The sequence below is a fragment of the Patiria miniata genome, unplaced genomic scaffold (genome assembly GCF_015706575.1).
Source record: "Patiria miniata isolate m_02_andy unplaced genomic scaffold, ASM1570657v1 HiC_scaffold_11, whole genome shotgun sequence".
Classification (NCBI taxonomy): Eukaryota; Metazoa; Echinodermata; class Asteroidea; order Valvatida; family Asterinidae; genus Patiria; species Patiria miniata.
The window spans coordinates 4522814-4543835 of record NW_024037049.1 but is presented as its reverse complement, the minus strand read 5'-3'; the positions used below and the strand labels follow the sequence as shown (position 1 = coordinate 4543835).

Genomic DNA, 21022 nt, shown 5'->3' with positions numbered 1-21022 from the left:
ACACTTTAACATAGGAATGATCAGTACACACAAAATTTATAAGACAACAAAATCCAAAATTACCAAGAAATAAGCAATAGGCCATGATTGAAAAAACAAATATTCTAAATATTTTGCCAACTCTCGTTTTCATTTTCAGAACCAAATGTTACAGCTGACCAACGCGTGCAATTACATGTATACATCAAGAGACTTTTTTTTATACCAGTACTAAACTGAGGAAATATTTGAAATTAGACAAAAACTGACAAAAGACACGAATCATTCCACAGTAAAGGGGGTGCAAAAGTGGGACATGGGATTGGGAAATGAAGCGGGATAATAATATTAAGTTGCTGGTCCTCTTTTACACAAGGACATTCCCATCCCATTGCTCATCAATTATTTACAACTTTCCAGGCAGATTTAACAAGATATACATGCTCAGGATGTTACGTAGATAACACGGACAGAAAGTTTGTTAATATTGATAGAAAGTTAGAGGAACAATTGATGTATTCATCCAAATATTGTGCCTTTTCATTCTCATCCCAGTGGTAAAAATAAATCAGCTTATTGCATGCTTTGAAAGAAAAGTACCCGGATGACTGCAATAACATTATTATTGGACTGAAATAACATTATTATTGCAGTCATCCGTGCATTTTCGCTGGTTCCCGCACGATCAAGAGCACAGAAAGTCACAGTTGTCAACCACTCAACAGAGCGTAGCGCGCGCGCACCGTGTCAAACACGGAGGATGCTGCGCACATGCAGTGCGCATGCAGCGCGCAAAAGGCCAGGTATACACGCACTTTTGTCAACAATTACACCGGCAGCTTCAATAGTTTGACAAAAAAGATGAAATGAAGACAGTGTCTTGAATTGTATTTCTTGCGGATCAAGTCAGTCTGATATAAATAATAATAATACTATTGGATCGCTTTTTTCGGTGGATACAAGAATATATTGCACTCGCTATGACAATATTGCACTCGTCTTCGACTCGTGCAATATTGTCATAGCTCGTGCAATATATTCTTGTGACCACCTCAAAGCCATCCAATATATAAATATGTCACAAGATTTCTGTGCAAGCTACGTATGTTACATACAAATATTGCAGAGATCAAGAAAATTGTGTTTATTTCGGCTGTTAGCAATCCTATGGGTTATGGTTATAAATGAGATAACATTTGGGTAAATTCATGCACATGGTAATTAATGTCCTCTCAATTTATCCCGAAAACTCTGTCCGTGCTACCGGTACTTGCGTAATGATTTACAACAATGGCTGTCATCTATATTTTCTTGTACGCATGATCACTAAAGGGCGCCCTCAAGTCAACCTTGCGATGACACAGATCAGTCGGTGACTAATTTTTCAGGATCTAGCTTTGCCTGAGCTACGACCATCGGGAACAGTCTCTGATTTTGTGCGACCTGAGTGTAACTGCGACGATATTAAGACAATCGGCATCAGTCGGCGCTCAATAAAATCAACAGTTGCAAGAGTAGAAACATTTCAACTTCTGCGACGTGTTCCCGACAGGCAGGAGTCAATCGCAGTCGTTTAGCCAATCAGCGTGCGGCAAAAACGGCTGAATGAACAGCTGGTGTGGCCGTGGAATGTCGCTTGATTGTTAGCAATACGCTTTCGCCATTCTTAAAGAAGTCACATACATGACTCTCTATGCCGTAGAATCGTTGTCGCGTAGTAGGTGACATGAGCATCGTTACGATTATTTTGCGTCGATATGCCGCTTGTTCCACGATTTCTCAGGTTTGTGAAGCATTAATTTTCTGCTTGATGCTGATGGTTCCGTCGTGGCGCAGGCAATGAGACGACCGGAGGGCACGTTTAGGCCTCACGAATGAACAGGGAAAAAATTGAACAAAATATCTTGCTTTGTTTTACCTTCAGTGTCCCTCTCTCAAACCCCAAATTTGCAGTCAATTGTACCCCGTTAGTGTGGAAAGACACACACTTCAGTTTAGGCATTGGTGGGTTTTTTTTTCAGGAGAAAGGAGGGATGTACAGGGCGAGTAAAAGCGGCCAAACCCCCCAAAAATATATTTCATTTTTAAAAAAATATGTAGCACCAAACATACAATGACTGAAAAGCCAATTTTATAAGCTCTTTTTAGATGAAAAAAAATACTGAAATTGCTCAATCCGTTCAAAGAATATCACCATTTAAACGCAATGACCCTAAAACCTCTTTCGTCCAAAAAAAGCAGTTTAGTGTGCATGCTGACTGTTTGGAACAACAAAGAAAATGACACAGAATACTTGTTTCAACAACTGTCCACAACTGTAGTACACAATATCTTTATTAACAACCCTGGTTAGGCAAACAATATGATTTATAAAATCCACTTTTTTTTTTTAAAGATGGGCCTTCAAAAGGACTTTGTTGAATATTTTTAACTTTTTTAACTTGAGGTTTTATCGCTGGTGATGTTTGAAGACAATTGTGACGACAATTTTGGAAATCGCATTTTTGGACGAAAGAGGTTTTTGGGTCATTGTGTTTAAAAGGTGATATTCTTTGAACGGATTGAGCAATTTCAGTAATTTTTTTCATATAAAAGTAGCTTATGAAATTGGCTTTCCAGTCATTATTATGTTTGGTGCTATATATTTTTTGAAATACGAAATATAATTTTTGGGGTTTGGGTTCCACTTTTTTTTACTCACCCTGTATAAAATAGGAGGAACTAAGCCACAAGGCAGACAGAAGACTGAGAGATTATGTTTATCAATATTAATTTCAATTGGAATGGGTGGAATGACGAGCACTGGAGATGGGAATGAATGAGGTACTGGAAGAGAATGTACTTCCATTAATAAGTAATTGAGCAGGGAAATAGAAGAATATGAATTTTAATAATACATGTTTGTCATTACAGTGTATTCAATGCTGTCTGAAACCTGAGAAAGAAAAAACAAGCTTGCGAGGATTGGACTCGAAGGTCATATACAACATTTGCAAACATCATAAAACAAAACTACTACAAAATAAAATAAAAAATTTTTGTATCAATTTCCGACGAAGGTCAGCTGACCATCATTGGAAAAAAACTGACTTTTTTTTCTCAAATACTGCCCTAATTTACCAAATTTAGTCACATGTACCAGTAGTCCACATTTTGTTTGCAAATCGGTTGCACATCCGTGAACGGTTCCAAGCCAGCTAGTCTAGTTCCCTGATCTGACAATTCCCAGACATGCTCTGTTTTGTCTGAAGTAGGGACAGGGAACCAGACTACGGGAACAGCATTTTTTTGCTTGGTTTTTCCAGCATCTATGAGCACAAAACTTTGATTAGGCCAGTGAAACAATAATTTACTATAAATACTAATACTCAAATCCATCCATTTCTGAAAATTACAGCAAAAGCAAATGTTGTATATTACCTTTTCAATCACAATCTCAAGCTTTCTAGAGTAGACTAGTGGTGTGCATTTACGGGTAGTACAGGAACCGGGTACGCTATTGAAGTAAAATGCGGGTACCCGGGTACCCGTAAAAGAAACCCAACCCCAAAATTTGAATCTCTGAAGTTGCTGTCCAGATTATTCATAGCGTCATCTGTCGTGCGTTAAATGCACAGACATGTAAATGTCGAGTCTGTTTTAGCTTTCCATGTACCGCAGCCTGGTTTTCATTTTGAAAACCTTTCTTTTGCATTATCTAAAAAGTTATTAAGTAATTTGTAAAGTTGGTTACGGGTACCCGATCCCATAATCTGGAACTCCTGACATCAGTAATCAGGGACTCGTGTATCTGTTCCGATGCATACCCCTGGAGTAGACATGTTAAAAAAACATCTTGTTTCGAGGTAACAAATGCTATGATTAGGCCTTTTCGCACTATTGTCTCCCCTACCCATGTTGAATTTAACATGGGCCCACTGTATGCAGAACCGCGTCCCATCGAACATGGGTAGGCAAGGCGTACCGTTCACATATATCGGATTGTACTATCGGAAAAACTATTTTTAAAAGACTGTGTCCCAGATCAACTGTTTGTGGTTAGTTGGATAATTAAAATGACACATCGGACAGGTACATGTACCATTCCAATGCCACTTGCCTGATGGACAAGTGGTAAAAAAGTACAGGTTGAGGACAGGGGCCAATTTCAGGCAGCTGTTCAGCAGCAAATATTCCTTAGCATAGAAAATATTCCTTAGAAATTGTAAAATAAAAGTGTTTTTAAGGAAAAACAATTGGCATCTTTCATTTTCACGACAACAAAATTCAAAATGTTAAAGGCTTTTTTTAAACTCAGTATTTTAATTTTTGACATACATGTACTACTGATACATGTATGTCAATAAAATGCAAACTTTAAACGGCCATAACTTGTCAACGGAATGTCTGCTCGATGTGCAACAAAGGGTATTGTAAGGAGAATTTTAATCTCTTTGCTAATACCCGCAAACCCTCCTTTCGACCTCTGCCCAGTTCTGTCTCATTTTGCCAGAATGCCTCAAATCTTCTGCCGCCTGAGCAAAAGTTTTGCCTCCAATTTCACAGTAAGTGAAATTTCATCAAGCTGTAAACATTTCATTTCATAAACCTTGAATTTACCTACATGAACCTGTCAAAACGTTGAGAGAAATTTAACTTTTGCGCAATTTTCCAAGGCACGGGAACTCTTTTCAAATGAGCCCAAAAAAACAGGCACGTACATGTAGTTGGATACGAGAGTGGAGATAAAAGGGTTTAGAGAAATTTGTCATATTTAAAGACATTCTTAAATGTTCACTTGGGGATTTCTGAGATCCGTTCAAGTGTGCCACTTTAGGAAACACTCGGCCGATTTCCAGACGCCAGAGTTTTAGAAATGTCAGACTAAATTTCACGACACTTGTTCACAAGGGTTCAACAGCAAGCGTTATTAAAGGGAATATACAACATTTGCGAACATCAAAAACAAAACTACCGGTACCACATGATTAAAAAATACCTTACTGGACTGTTAGTGAATAACAGTCTACAGCATCCTGAAAAATCATGGCTATAATTTTCAAGAAAAGTGGCATTGTTGTATCAATTTCCAACGTTGGTCGGCCAACCAGCTTTGGGAAAAAAACCCGGCTTTTTTCAAACACTGCCCACAGTTTACCATATTTAGTTAATCTGCGTTTTGTTTGCAATCAATTACATGCCTATGAATGGGTACAAGCCAGCTAGACTGGTTCCCTGACCTTACAATTTCCTGATGTCTATAAATTGCTCCATGTCATCTGAAGTGGGGTCGGAGAACTGGACTTCAAGAAAACGATTTATATTTTGGGGTTTTTTTCCAGCGTCTATGAACACAAAACTTCAAACAAGTTGTGTAACAATATTCATGTAATACTAAGCCCCCAAATCCACCCATGTCTGAAAAATTACAGCAAAAGCAAATGTTGTATATTCCCTTGTAGGTAATAGTGCCAGTATTTAAATGCATGAATTTGAAGCGTGCCAACAAAGAAGTTTGGCAGCACTGCATGAGGAAAGTCCGGGGGGGGGGGGGGGGGGGAAGGGGTGGGGTTGGACGTTGAAGTGCGCTCAAGTTTAAGGGACTGCACTATTTACCTGTGGTGTGCCAGCAGGGGTGGATCCCGGCTCCCCCTCGGGGCTCTCCTCTACCAGACCGCTGCCTGAGGAGGCCGGCCTCTCCTGCTTCTCCCCGGGCTTGCTGGGCATCAACATGCCTAGGTTGGGTGCAAAGATGGGCATCCCGGTCTTCTTAGAGGCCAGCTGTCAACAAGCAGAGAAAACAGGTGATAAGCTGGCTATATATATTTGACGGGGGACTTGGGTCTATCTGGGCCCAATGCCATGGCTATGCTTACCATTAGCGAACAACCCCACTTACTACAGCAGAAACTTCCCTGCTTACGGTTAGCATATTTCACGGGTTTGCGAGTAAGTTTGGCTTATGCGCATGCGTACATCCCGTAAGGATTCTGCACTTACACATATTGCAGGGTTAGCACAGATTTGTTATTGCTATCCCTGTACGCACAGAACGGTGTGGTGATCATAAGTGCAGAATTCTGTGGTAAGCAGAGCCATAAACTTGGGCCTAGGTGTTTGCACAGCTAAGTGCAGCAAGATAGGCGATTCTAACAATTCAGACTAGGTTTCAAAAATTGAGCACTCACCAAGTCATGGGTGTAGAGGTATATGTACTCAAGTTGAATACTAGTATGTCATACTTTAAAAGGGGATAAAGTTCAAAATTCCTTATCCCAAGATGTTGGCTGAGGTGCCGGTACAGCTACAGTGAAAAGCCAACGCCGGGAGGGCTACGTTGCTGAAATGAACCATGTTGTATTCAGTACAACCCTCACAAGTACAATCTACAATGTATGCCTACCGGTATTTCCATTTTATCTCTAAATCCCGGTTCATACTCTGCGCGAAAGCAAAAGCGAACACGAATTTGCGATGTCATGGCAAGTATTCGTGCTGCGAATTCGTAAAAGTTGAACATATTTCAACTCGGGCGAATTTCGTAGCGAATGTTTTATGACGTCAAATTCGCTTCGCATTCACATTCGCGTGAAGTATGAACCAGGCTATACAGTTGTTTTAAAAGTTTCAGCGGTTTCTTAAAACCCTTTTCCCATAAGGTATTGGCAACATCAACTGCCAAGATGACAGATTAACATGTGCATGACATATATGTAACTGTAATATGTCTAGCAAATATACACAAAGTTATCTAAAAAGAGACACTGAAAATCGACATGTACCTCATGTTGCCAAGTCTTTTGATGGCTCATATATCCCGAACGTTGATGCTAATGTACAGTTAAAATCGCCATACACCAAGAACACCCCACACATCCAAAATAAACACTGTACCAGACGCCGACCCAATGTGGGGGGGGGGGGGAAGTTACCCAGCTTTGCTAATCGCATTAGGAAGAGGAGGACTGTACATGTATAAGGACATAAACTGCACTCTCTCTTTCGCTGTTGGCACAATAATAATAATCATAATCAGATTTGACAGGGAAACTCTAGGCAACTTCAGAAAATGCACGATGTACATTTTGTACATGTAATACGGAGGATGTAAAAAACAACAACATAGCACGGAGAAACCAAATTTGATTCTTCAAAATTGCGGCGAGAAAGTTGAGAGTTTTGTGAGCAGCGCACGTACCGGTCGGCGAGATTGGTTAACCCAATTTCTGATGTCAGATCACAGAAGTTCAGCATGGATCCCAGATTCAATTAAGCTGAAATTTCAACTGACTGAAGTAGGACACCATCTGAGTCCAGCAAATATTCCGAATGTACGTGTACATCAGCAATTTCATCAGAGATGCCAGTAGTTTGTTTGCTCCAGGGCCGGAACAATTTGCCATGTTCGCAGTGCACATACATCTCAATACCACACATGTGTTACGTATGTTGACAAAGAACGTGTATGTGTGTACATTAATGTCTTGCATGTCTAGCATGCTGACAACACGCAATGTGTAACCAATTTTCTTATTGGCTCATGAACAACCATCAAACAACCTGCCACACATTTTTCTGTTGACTGAAAGACGGCATGTAGCCTGTTTTTTATTTATTTTAATATTTTTTTTTACATATTTGTTTCTCCTTGCATGCAACACAATGTTTTATTTTCCGGCCTGTGATGATGATAATGTTGTTATTTCCGATCTCCAATGTCCGTCAGCCATTCAATGGCCTTTTCCTCAGATTGGTGGAGGACTGCAATGCCCCCATCCAGGTGGGTGAGCGGACAGTCCTCCACTATGTGGTGCATCTTTGAGGCTCACCGCAATCACAGAGTAGTGATGTGTCGCAGCCCCACCTGTATAGGCTGCAGCGGCATGGCCCAGCGTCAGTACGTGGTAGGTCCATTCCCGGGAGTTGGATGCTGGGATCGGTAACCAGGAACTTTAGTGGGACATCGATTTGGTCCCACCTCGTCCACCACAGTTGTTTGTACATGTAGGTGGTATTGCTGTCCAGGACGTTAGACCAGATTGGGTGCCTGGACTTTAGTCTTGGTCTTGAGTGGTGCTCGATGTCGTTGAGCAGTGGGAGTTCTGGGTTGGCTAGAATTCTCAGAACCAGTCGTGATGTGAGGGAATAGAATTCTGGTGGTTTTTTTTCAATGCGGCAATTCCGGCTAAGGCCGGAGGCACAATTGCAGAATACCCCGCCACTCAATCTATCCACCTTGTAGCCGGCTACGGAGTCACGGTTGATTGCCCTCCACTGCACTCCCACTCCGTATCCGCGTAGCCGCCAACAGGGTAGTTGGTTTGGACTTCAAAAAATTTCAGCAACTCCCATTCATCTTGTGTTGCTTCGTTCTCAATCATATTCAAGGGGACTCCCACTCCGTATCCGCGTAGCCGGCAACAGGGTGGTTGGTTTGGACCTACCTATTTCCGAGTGGCGGGGTATTCTGCAATTACTCCAGGCCGAAAAACTGGCATCCCTGTTTCACGTCTCTTCATCAAATCTTGAAAGTAAAACCTTTCTAACAAATGAGAGTATTGATCCAGGCTTGTAGGACAAACAAGTGCACAAGATGCGTCGGAAGTGCGTAACGAAAACAATATCATTCACCAGCAAATTGGTCCCATCAGGACTCATTGGCCCCAAACGAAAAGTTGTTATAGTTGATTCTTTTTCAAGGCACGCCTCCTTGCGATGACTTGCTCAAAACAGGTGCAGAGTGAATCCTATGAGTTGACAAAAAGTCTCTCGAGTTTAGACGATGAAGAAAACACCAAACTGGAGGGGGAAAAAATCCATCCATAGTCACGATGAAGGGAGGGACAGGAAGAAAACGAGCCTCTCACATGGCTCAAGTTTCATGGACAAGTGTGAAAAGCTGAGGAAATCTGATCCACGGACATTATGCTGCCATGAAGTGTCAGAGGGATTTCTGTCATGGCATACCTGAATAATACATTTACTGTTTACATTATGACACAACTAAGATCATATAGCCCACTTACATTGCAAAAAATGCACTCAAAACTCCACATTAAAATAAATGCCTTGGTACGGTATGTGTGTACATGTACATGTACATTCAATGAAAAGCTACCAGGCTTGGCGTACAAGATGATTAGAAACAGACCCCCCCCCCCCCCCCCCCCCCCCCCCCCCCCATTTAAAAAAAAAATGACATCATTCAACTATGAAAATGTCATTTTCATACAAAAAATGACAGTAAAGTTACTAACTACATGTACACAAAACATGACAGTAAAGTTACTAACTACATGTACATGATGTACATATACATGTAGATGTTCAAAGTACATGTATACACGTACCTATACATGTAGTTGAACATAAATTCACACTCGCAAAGTGCTAAATTGAAAATTATGCAATTGGGCGAAGACTAACGTGCATAATATGCACAGTTCAAATAGCTGGAGTGGTTTTAGTCTATAAAACCGGCTGTTCTGCTCATTTAAGCAATCTTATTGATCGAAACCGGCGGCTTCTGTAGCGAGAATGTAGCCAAGTTAAGTGCGCACCAAGGAATCCATTTGGCACATGAATTATGTTGTGGCAATTCAGCTGTAACCAATGTGTTCACTGTCTCGAGACCCTTGAATAATCTTGTTACCTGCAGTGAAAACATTCTTCCCGAGGATTGAAAAATTCAATAAATTCACTTTGAAAAATTACTTCCCTGCATATTTTTTCCCCCACAAAACTTGAGATTTTCTTCAATTTTTTTTTTCACGACTACTTTTCTACATGTAGGTAAGGGACCCTGACTAAGGGGCGGGGGGGGGGGGGGGGGGGGGGGGGGGCAAAGCAAACTTTAACCATCCTATGCAAACACGCATTCTGCTCAAACTTATTCTATTAAAGTTTCAGTCAAAATCAATCAAGTGACTGTTTGAACAGTTAAGAACTCCCAGCCTACGTAAGCAGGATTGACTGACTGTGACTGTTTTGTAATGTTACGCAGCTATGCTTTGACTGTACGTGATTGATAGATCAGTTGGGCATACCACTTGCCTGCTTTTGTCTGTTGACTGAATTTGACTAGTCACAGTGCTTGCCTCAAACATGATCTGACTGTTGGTGACTGGTCTTGGTAAAAGGCATGGCAGGGGAGAGATGGGCATGATGAGAGAGGATTGATTTTTTTTTGACTGTCTGTGACTGTTCAGACAGCAGGAGGGTTAGGTAAAGAGACAGAAAATCACATCAGTCAATCCCCTATATAATACACACTGCATCTCCATGAACTGTTCATAAGCATCCCGAGCGTTCTCTCACAAAAAAGAAAAGAAAAAAGACTGTCGCATTGTGCATACAATCAACTTTCGCTTCGTGCCCATCTTCAGTCAGGGATGAGATTGTCAATTTTTTTTTATCTGAAACTTGGATGAAAGGTCTGAAAGATGCATTTCTCTCTAAACTGTTATAATGTCTTTTCTCGGATTCAAAACATCTTGATTTCAGACAAAATCTGAAGAAAAAAAAATCTCATACCTGTTATGCACAATCAGACTATTTCTCAACGGCGTATCTATTTACTGGATGATATTTCCATTTTCTGTTCTCCCCCGACTTTCCACATCACATATGTCAAAGGCAAATGAAAAAAGATCCTTCCCCTCCCCCCCCCCCTTTTTTAATAAGGTCATTGGAATGAGTTACACAATAAGGTAAACCGAAAAAAAATATTACCCTCATTTGTAAATCTGGATCCCTCAAGCGTTTCAGGACAAAATGATGAATCAGGACAAAGACAAGGTCGGCACGAAATTGACATATGAGATCCCCCTGAAGATGTTTGGGTAGAAATCTCCCAAGATTGTTTATCATATATCGCAGTGAATGGAAACCATCCACGGATAGGATCTTCAAATCATTTAAGCAGACGACATCTCCTTGGGGCAGGTGTCGTGTGATCCAGGCTAATAAAGAGCTCTGAGGGTCTAGACAACAACGGGGTTCAGATGAATGGATCTGTGTTGGGCTGGGAAATTAGAATGGGCAACTGCTGCTGATATCGTGACAATGCTGGAACTCACAGCTGGCATTTGGTTATTGAGCAATTTCACAAAAGGAAAATTAGTAAACAAGATAAAAATATGTGTATTACATGTACATGTATAAAATCGACTGAACTCATTCAAAGACCAATCTTTTTAAAATAATTTAACCCTCCTGCTTCTATCTGAACAGTCATGGACAGTCAAAAAAATCTATCCTCTTCCCCTGCAATGCCTTTTTACACAGGTTAGTCATTAACAGGAAAAGTAACCACGAGGACAGTTTTTGTGGCCGTTAGCACCGGTGTCATAAGAAAATAAGACTCAAGTTGTGAAAATCGGACTCTTTACCCTTTTGTTGGTTAAACCCTCTCACACAACCGGTCACCTCCCAATTATCTTCGCTTAGGCATGCACCATACTACCAGTATTCATAGAAACCAACATCCGTGCTGCACTGGACTTAAAAATTGAAAAAGTAACCATCATCTTGGTGGGTTTAACCCAAAAAAGTCCAATGTGGACATGGCTTCAACCCTAACCACCCCAACTCCATCAAAATCCCATCACCCCATTTTGGTGGATTTGGGGGGACTTGGTCCAGGAGGCCTGGCGTGACTAAACATTGATGGAGTATGATGGACTTGGGCCTAATGGCCTGAAACAGTGCTAGGAGTATCCAATTGATTTTGCCTAGCTTCCTGTACTGCTATTGTGATAAAAGCCATGTGTAGCAAGTCCATGAATGTCGACCAGTGCGTCAGTGGTGGATTCCATTATGTCATACAGTTTTGTATTGGAAGCACAGTGATTGATGGATTTTGATGGACTTGGTCCAGTTCCTAGTAAAAGACGCTAGGGAGTTAGGGTTAAGCATTACTTCCAATAGGTTATCCAATGCAAGACAGAGAGTACTTACAATGTTTCTGGAGTCCACCCCCAGCGAGCCCAGTAGCTGCTTGCTGTTGCCTGACTTGGCCCACTGGTAGCCCAACGCATTGGTTCGCTCCAGATCCCTCAGGCAGTTCCACACATTGCTGTTGTCATTCTGTCGACTGTGTAGAAGGGAAGTGTACAACAGGGAGGCTTGGCATTAAAGGCAGGCATTTTTTAAATTTCATGTTAAAAAAAAGTGGCATGCACCGAATTCCTTAGAAGCCGTGGCAGCTGCTTTCAGGCAGGCATGTACATGTACTTCATGCGAATGCAAATGTGAAGCAATTTTGATGTCATGAAACATTCGCTACGAAATTCGCCGGAGTTGATATGTGTTAAAGGTAGGGTAAATCAACTGCCATTTGTGTATTTTTGTTGTTTGAAGCAACAAAAGTGCTCAAAATCTAAAGACAGGTGCTTAACAACTAACCTGATGAAATTTTAGCTCAGTGAATGCTGTATATTTTGAGAAAACAATATACTAGATCTCAATTTCAATTGAAAAGTTGCCGAGTCATGTTTTGAATTGCGCCCCGAAATCAGCATCCGGGACCTGTACCCATCCTCACCGCCACGCCTCAGTAATCATCCAGCCCTATAAATGCAGCCTCATCCATTCCATCCATCTTTCTCCTGAAGACGATCGGAGCACACTGATTGAAACGTCGAGTTTCACAACCAATCGGTTCTTTTCAGAACCGCACATCTTCTCAAAAGAGATTCGTCCACATGGAGTGACGGCAAACCCTCACTACGGTAGTTTACAATGTACACTACCGTCATGCAAAGTTTCAAATCTTACTTATAACTGATATCTGACAGAATTTTACAGATGTTGAGCAACCATCACAAGGGAGTTTGACAATAAATGCTCGCAAACAATGGCATAGATTTCTGATTCAATACTCCCCAGAAACAATTACAATGTCCTCTTCAGGACTTTCTACATGTACATGTATCCTCCTGTCTCACTTGAAAACAAATTTACAGCATGCACACAACATACAATCCTTGGATAAAATTGTGTTGATCACTGACTGAACATTGCATAGCCAGCGTGAAGAAACCGGGCAAAAGAATCAAGCAAACAGGGCAGAACTTGGGTTGTCATTCACAACACATATAGCATCGATACTTCTATAATGACACGGTGTATAGTTTCTAATGATGACCAGATGTTTACTGGTACGGGTTCAAGCAGGACACACAATGCGCCTGCAATCTGATTGTGCTCGCGTGCATATCAAGTCTCCCTCTTCGGTGAAAAACGGAGGAATCCGCACGTTGCCAGCCAATTACAGACCAAACTTGAAGATCTTAACTGGGCCCTTGATGACAACCTGACTCTGTGATTGATGTCAAAAATACATGGCAGCCCCTTAGAAATCAAATCTATCTCGAAATGAATTCCACAAGTGAAGGGTGGTTGGGCGAGAGAGAGAGAAGAGAGAAAAGAGAGAGTGCCTGATGAATAAGTCAGAATGATCACGGTGTGAGATTACCAGATTCAGTTTCACAATTCCTTGCCTGGGCTTTGTGAATGGACAGATCACAATGCCCGATATCACACCGGCACTCGCATACATTAATCAATGAGGTGATTTCATTGAGATAATATTGAGCCATGTACATAGTACACACTGCGCTTGCATATTTAGCAGTGCATCAGTATCGGTTTCGCTCTTAAAGGTTCCACGAAGTGAATCTTTCTTAGGAACATATTTTGTGCAACTTTCTAACTCCTCTTAAATGTATGAAAATTATTTGACATCCCTTTTTTGGTTACATTGATGAAAAAGTGCACTTCTTTTAAACATTAAAAATTGTCCATGCATTTCTGGACAACTGAAAGGCCTGTTGCTGTGATGTTATTTCAGGAAGATACGGTTCAGTTTAGGGGTTTGCTGTTCAAATTGTGAACCGAAAAGTTGCTCATTGAAATCATTGTGAGAAATGTTTGCTCATTGACGACAGTGAAATATCCAAAATTCTGGCAACTTTTAGTGCTGAAGTACCTGTAATATTGAGGTTTCTGCCTGAAATGACATCACATATTTGCTCATGAATATGGACATTTGGACAGGCATAAAAACCAACAAGTCAGGTGTGTTTACAAACACAAATGCCCCGCAACGGTGACAGTTCCCATGACATAACACCACTCTTTTAACATCAACTTACATGTACCTTGGTCACATGGAACATTCATTGACAGCATTAGTGTCTTCTGTAGGTTTTATTTGAATTAATCCCTAATCCCTATAATCTCAGAATAAATACATGATTTCTATTGTTTTAGCCACTGTGAACTTGACCCTTGACCTTTTGACCCCAAATTCAATAGGCTTCTTAGGATTACAAAGAACAATCCACAAACCAAATTTGAAGTTCATATGTTAAGTATTTCTCAAGTTATCGCGCTGACAAGATTTCTATTGTTTTAGCCACTGTGAACTTGACCCTTGACCTTTTGGCCCCAAATGCAATAGGCTTCTTAGGATTGCCAAGAACAATCCACAAACCAAATTTGAAGTTCACATGTAAAGTATTTCTCAAAATATCGCGCTGACAAGATTTCTATTGTTTTAGCCACTGTGAACTTGACCTTTGGCCTTTTGGCCCCAAATGCAAAAGGCTTCTTAGGATTACCAAGAACAATCCACAAACCAAATTTGAAGTTCATATGTTAAGTATTTCTCAAGTTATCGCGCTGACAAGATTTCTATTGTTTTAGCCACTGTGAACTTGACCTTTGGCCTTTTGGCCCCAAATGCAAAAGGCTTCTTAGGATTACCAAGAACAATCCACAAACTAAATTTGAAGTTCATATGTTAAGTATTTCTCAAGTTATCGCGCTGACAAGATTTGTCCGGACACACACACACACCCACCCACCCACACACCCACCCACACACCCACCCACGGAAGGACAAGGCGGAAACAGTATGCCCCTTCGGCTTCGCCGCGGGGCATAAAAAAGCATCAAAAACCCTTGAAAATGGCAAAACAAAAATTGAAAATCGAAACAAAGCCAGCAGACAACTTTCAGCAAGAGTGCATCTTTATGACCACGGCTTGGCATTTGCTTAATTTTTGGTAAAATATTTTTGGTCAATTTTCAACACGGACAGACAGACCAACTGACCGACCAACCACCAAGTGACATGCAGAAGCTCCTGCCAGAGCTTAAAAATAACATTACATGTTGGTACATGGGCCCTTTAAGAACATACATTTGTACATGTATGTTTGTAGGTCAACAATCAAGGAAAGAAAGGAACAAAATATAACTGGAGGTTTGGCATTGTTGTTTTTTTATGACAAACGCAGCGTGATGGGATGTGACAAGTCTATTTTGGGTGATGGGGATCAGCCCCCTCACAAGACGAGACACATTCACACTGTGGAGGACTTTGTTTGTCAAATACTGTTATACAATGGAAAGCTGGCTAAAGAAACACAAGTACCGGTATCTCAACTGCAAACACTTCAAGCACTGCATTTTAATGTTCATTACCAAGTACCCTAACTGCCTAAATCTGCAATACTTTGAGAAGTGGCTGAAAGCATATTCATGTTAACTGAATTGGTAGGGGAAAAAAATTAACATACAATGTACCCTCAAAATACGACCAGGGTCAATTTGACGAGCATTGCATGTATGATTAATGGAATGTTAATTTAGAATATCGTCTAGGGTTACATGTACATGCACAATGGCCACTTAATGATTTCAAGAAACTTGGGCTGTGTTCAATACATGTGCATTGTAAATTTCATGGCAAAACATCAAAAGTTAAATGCATCCTGGGGTCGTCAAAGCATTCATGTAATGTTTTTCAGGGTAAAGACATACACATACCGGTACAACAATGAAACAACCCTAAAATTAGAGACCTATTTATCTTTAACAAATTTATAAAATAAAGATACAAACTTATGTACATACCTGTACATGAAAATGTAAGGTTAAGGTAACTTTAAAAAGTAACATTTTAATTAGAAATTGAAAAACCGTCTGACATGTTGAAGGTACATACATGTATTAGCATATGCAGGTAACCAAAAGAAATAAATTTTAAGCAAGTGGTATTTTTGTATCGATTTCCAACACTGGTCGGCCGACCAGCGTTGAAAAAAACACTGGCTTTTTTCAAACACTAACCCCAATTTACCATATTTAGTTAGTCTGCATTTTGTTTGCAATCGATTACACACTATGAATGGGTACAAACCAGCTAGACTGGTTCCCTGACCTTCCAATTCCCCAACGTCTATAAATTCCTCTGTTTCATCTTAAGTGGGGTCGGGGAAACCAGACTACAGGAACATGATTGATTTTCTTGGTTTTTCCAGCATCTACGAACACAAAACTTCAAACAAGTCAGTGTAACAATTTTTGCTATAAAATACTAACCCCCCCAAATCCATCCATTTCTGAAGATTACAGCAATTTAACAAATGTTGTACATAGATATGTTCCTTTAAAACTTTAATATAGGTTTTCCCAGCCAATTTCCTAAAATGTTCATTCACTTCTGAAAATCGGTCATTCATTTTCATCTGAATTTGAGAACATCTGAACACGCGTTTCATTTTCGCTACAAGAGCATTCCATTCTATTGAAATGGGATTAAAAGATGTGCATTCATATTCAGACGAAAATGAATGACTGATTTTCAGAAGTGAATGAACATTTCAGGAAATTGCCGGGAAAACCTATACCACTAGATACCAGACTGACTCACCGTACCTCATGCTAGTACTGGATTGCTCTCAGTAAATGAAGAACCACTCACTCTCAAATCTTTCTGCTCATCCCATCTACATGGAGTTGTATCTCTTCTCTTTCTGAGCACTCTTCTTTTTTTGAGCAGAGGAAGGAGGTTGGTTGCTCTTCTCAAGGACTTCCCGCCTCTTCATCTCCCAACTCCCCTATCTCATTGCGTCCATTCATGTCTTCCTCATCCCAATCACTCATCCTTTTATTATCACATTGGCATGCGTGACTTCGTCCCTACCCTCTCCGTTTCTCTACCCCTTCGCACCTCGGCTGGTCGGATCAATTCCCTACGCTTAACTCTCCTCTCTCCGCCTCCCCCCTCCTCCCTTGGGACTCAGAACGAGTCATCCCGCAAAGTCACCAGCCTAAACTGTAAAGCCGGAGTGGAATAATCAGTGCTTTTAATGGTCCACGGAGCGGCGGCCACGCTACACTAGCACAGGCAATTTGGCACCACGTTGTGGGTCAGTTACGATCACTGGTGCAAAAATAATTAGGAAAGTTTCCAAGGAATATACAATTACTACTGTATCATGTACATGTATGTACTACTATCCGGTGAGCACTGTTTCACGTTTACTATTCATATTTGCCATTCATTATGTATGATGCACTGCACATGTACTATACATATAGTGGACATCATGGATTTGAGACTAGCCAGATTAAATACACACGCACACACAAAGTACAAAAACCAAACACGATCATTACAATTAACATGATCAAAAAGAACTTAGGAACATGTACACATCAGTGCTGTGATACACTGTACTTTTGTTTGAACAGGGCTGGCTGTATAAAGAATTTTAAATCATCAAAAATTGACGAGGTGCGTTAAAATAACAATTATTATTATTTATATCAGGCTTCCAGTGGGAAAAATAAATCAGCGTATTGTATGCTTTCGTAAACAAGTACACGGATGACTGCAATGTAATGTCAGTAAAGAACCCAGATGACAACACTATTATTTTTGACATTGTCCTCATCAGGGCATTTTTGCTGGTTCCTGCATGATCTAGAGTGTAGAAAGCACTGTTGTCAACCAGTCAACAGAACGTTGCATGCAGTACCGTCGCGCATAGCTGCACGCGTACGCAGCACTAAGGTATACGGGCACTGCAGCTTTGAGCGGCGTGAAATTTGCTGCGGTATTAGCAAGGAATATTCCACAAAATTTGAGAAATAAAGTCAGTTTCCTGAAAGTCAGCCTGATATAAATAATAATAATAATAATATTGGATGGCTTTTTTTTCCCAAGGGATACCGGTGCAACACTTTATGGCACTTGCTATCAATATTGCACGAGTCACAGACGAGTGCAATATTGTTACAGCTCGTGCAATATAGTCTTCTGTCCCTCTCAAAGCAATCCAATATTATATAATTCTATCCAGTCCTATGTTATGGAACCACCAACAATAGGCAGATAGTTCAGTTGGTACAGCACCGGAGCGGCAATCCGGAGGTCGCAGGTTCAAACCCCGCTCACAGTTGATTTCTTTGTTCAACTTTGAAAAATAATTATGTTTAAATTATCTTCAAGTGTGTGGATTTACAGAGAACTTGTAATTCACTGTATCAGATGAGAGACTCCGTTAAAAATGTCAAGTGTTCGATGATGCAAGTAACAAACCATGCAGCCTGCAAGACGTGTGTATTCCCCAGGAGAGTTTTACCACAGAAGGCTGGCACATTACTCCAGCCACTGTATTTAATCAACCTAACGATGGCACGGAGATGCAACTAATTTCAGGCTCTGGTGGTTATTAGAATCCCACAATTTACAGGTATCCAAGATTCAGCACATGTGGGGCACTTGGCACGCGGCTGATCTGATCGTCTGAGTCAGGCTGTTAGCTCATTTCATAACCTTCATCTTTAATTAAAATACAAACTTTATACACATGTTGAGTGTATTGCACACACGCCTCCATTCGCAAAGTGTTCGCAGATAGAAAGTAAACATCGCTCATTCTTGGGCAATGTCATTCACAATTTTAGCGTTTACAAGTCGGGAGTTAAAATACCGCACAGAGCCATTTATGACATGATTGCCAGCAGTATGTGAATGAAACTCTCTTCACAATGAATTCTTTGCATTGAATCCTTTGTATGGTTCAAGTAAATAATGAAGGTGCTTCAGAGCAGCAGTGTGTATCAAAGGGATGACCCTGCATCCTACAGCCTGGCAATATTTACACTTAACCCAGAACCCCCTAGGCCCTTTTTACTACCGGTAGGAACCATCCTCAATCATCCAAAATCCTCCAAAATTTTGCACTTATTTTCAAATGAAGGATACCCAGCGTCCTCAATCCTTCAAAAGTGCCGGACAGTCCTGCCTCAAAAAATGCATTCATCCTCAATCCTCCAAAATCCTCCTCTTCAAACACCATTCATCCTCAATCCTCCAAAATCATCATGTTTCTCAAACACCATTCATCCTCAATCCTCCAAAATCCTCCTCTTCAAATACCATTCATCCTCAATCCTCCAAAATCCTCATGTGCTTCAACACCATTTATCCTCAATCCTCAAAAATCCTCATGTTTCTCAAACACCATTCATCCTCAATCCTCCAAAATCCTCCAAAACCGCCAGGAGGATTTTGGAGGATTGAGGTGGGTCAGCAATATTGCTAAGCTATAAAGTTTCAAATGAGGTTTGCTGTATTTAGGCTAATACAATATACTGAAACTTAAATGTGTCAAGTTTCTCAGAATAACTTTTGGCACGAAGCTTATGTACATTAGTGCTGGGAGAAATCGGTGATTTCAAAATCTGGTCGTCCTATTTTTTTTCTAACTGAAAAACGGTTATCCGATTTCACCAGAAGTTCCCATCCAGCTCACAGTCATGCCAACAAAAAGTGCGGAGTGAGGTGTCACATGCAATGCCCTCCCAATGATTGGGTATAGTTTGCAGGATTCAATAACCATTCTGCAAGTTACAAAAACACTCCAGAGCCGTAATGTTGAAAAAAAAATGGGTGGGAACTCCCAGATTAGTTGAATAAGCAGGCTATTCATGAACCAAGAAGCCCAGAAGCAAGTGAATGCGGTCACAATCAGAGACCATGGAGCAAATTGGGGGATGTTTCGGTTGTTTTCTTTAGCCTGTATCACACAAAAAAATGAAGATTTAATTTTTTTTTAAGGTTGGTTTCGAATATCCCATTTCCAAAATTTTAACTGAATAGTGGAATTCAAACCGAATTTAAAAAAATCTGGATTTGAATACCACCACTAATGTACATGACATGCGTGGTCACACCATTTTGATTTAAATACATGTACATCAGGGGTGTGAGTGACCACTGATAAAAATGGCTGAAAACAGCTGGAAAAGGTGTAAAAAAGCTGAACTTTGGAAATCTCCTATACTTTTGTACACAGCAAGTGAGGGAAAAAAGCTGAAATCCAAAACAAAAAAAGCTAAAATCCGCTTTAAAGCCGAGATTTCACACCCTGATACATGTACATGCAGAGTTTCAAATTTCAATAATAACTGAGAATAAGAAGTGACATGTTAAGAGTAAAACCTATTCCAGAATTGTAGGTTTACTGTTGAGGTCATTCTTCTTTTTTTTTTACTGTTTGTTTGAAGTCAATCAATAAGCAAATTTAATGGGATGTGAAATAGAATTTTTAATGGAAACCTTGAATTGCACCATTGAGTCCAATTTACCTTTTTCTTGCAAATGAGATTTTCCATAGGCATTAAAAAAACAAATTGTGTCGCCGATTGCACATAAAGAACACCATACTTTTGGTCTAATTTCAGGACAGACAGACAGACCATCCGACTGACCTACCGACCCACCGCCCAACAAGTGACATAGGTAGAAGCTCCTATAGAGCTTAAAAATTGCACCCCGCCCACTTTTTGGGGACATTTCTTCCTTCTGGATACCACTTCACAAAATAGGGTCCCCCTTAGTCAAGGAAGATGTTTTACAGTGCAAGTGCGAGTGCACAATATGCTCTGGCCGTGTTGCAAGAAGTCTTGCATGAACATGATGAAAGTCCTGCATGAAATCGATCAAAATGATCCCTGCCAGAGCTGAAAAATGCGACGCCGAAAAACGCGACGCCGATGGCACATGTGAAACACCATACTTTTGGTTAATTTTTAGGGACAGACAGACAGGCAGACCGACCACCAAGTGACATGATTGCAGAAAAGTGTGCCCATTTTTTCATGTACAAACCACTACGATGAGCAACAGCTAACATTGCTTCAAAGTTTTTTAAAGCTCAAGCTGTAAATTGAGGGCATGTAAATCTACAGCAAAGCCAAA

General features: G+C 40.6%; 1 protein-coding gene across 5 annotated transcripts in view; it reads right to left on the bottom strand.

The window, feature by feature from the left end:
* Positions 1–21022, bottom strand: part of LOC119742554 (aftiphilin-like) — a 55224-nt gene that overhangs the window by 20611 nt on the left and 13591 nt on the right. For all 5 annotated transcript variants that reach the window (XM_038218620.1, XM_038218628.1, XM_038218638.1 and 2 more), the window contains exons 4-5: positions 11917–12052; positions 5575–5739 (exon numbers count right to left, since the gene is read on the bottom strand). In XM_038218620.1, the coding sequence (XP_038074548.1) occupies positions 5575–5739; positions 11917–12052 (301 nt within the window). The remainder of the gene's footprint in view (positions 1–5574; positions 5740–11916; positions 12053–21022) is intronic.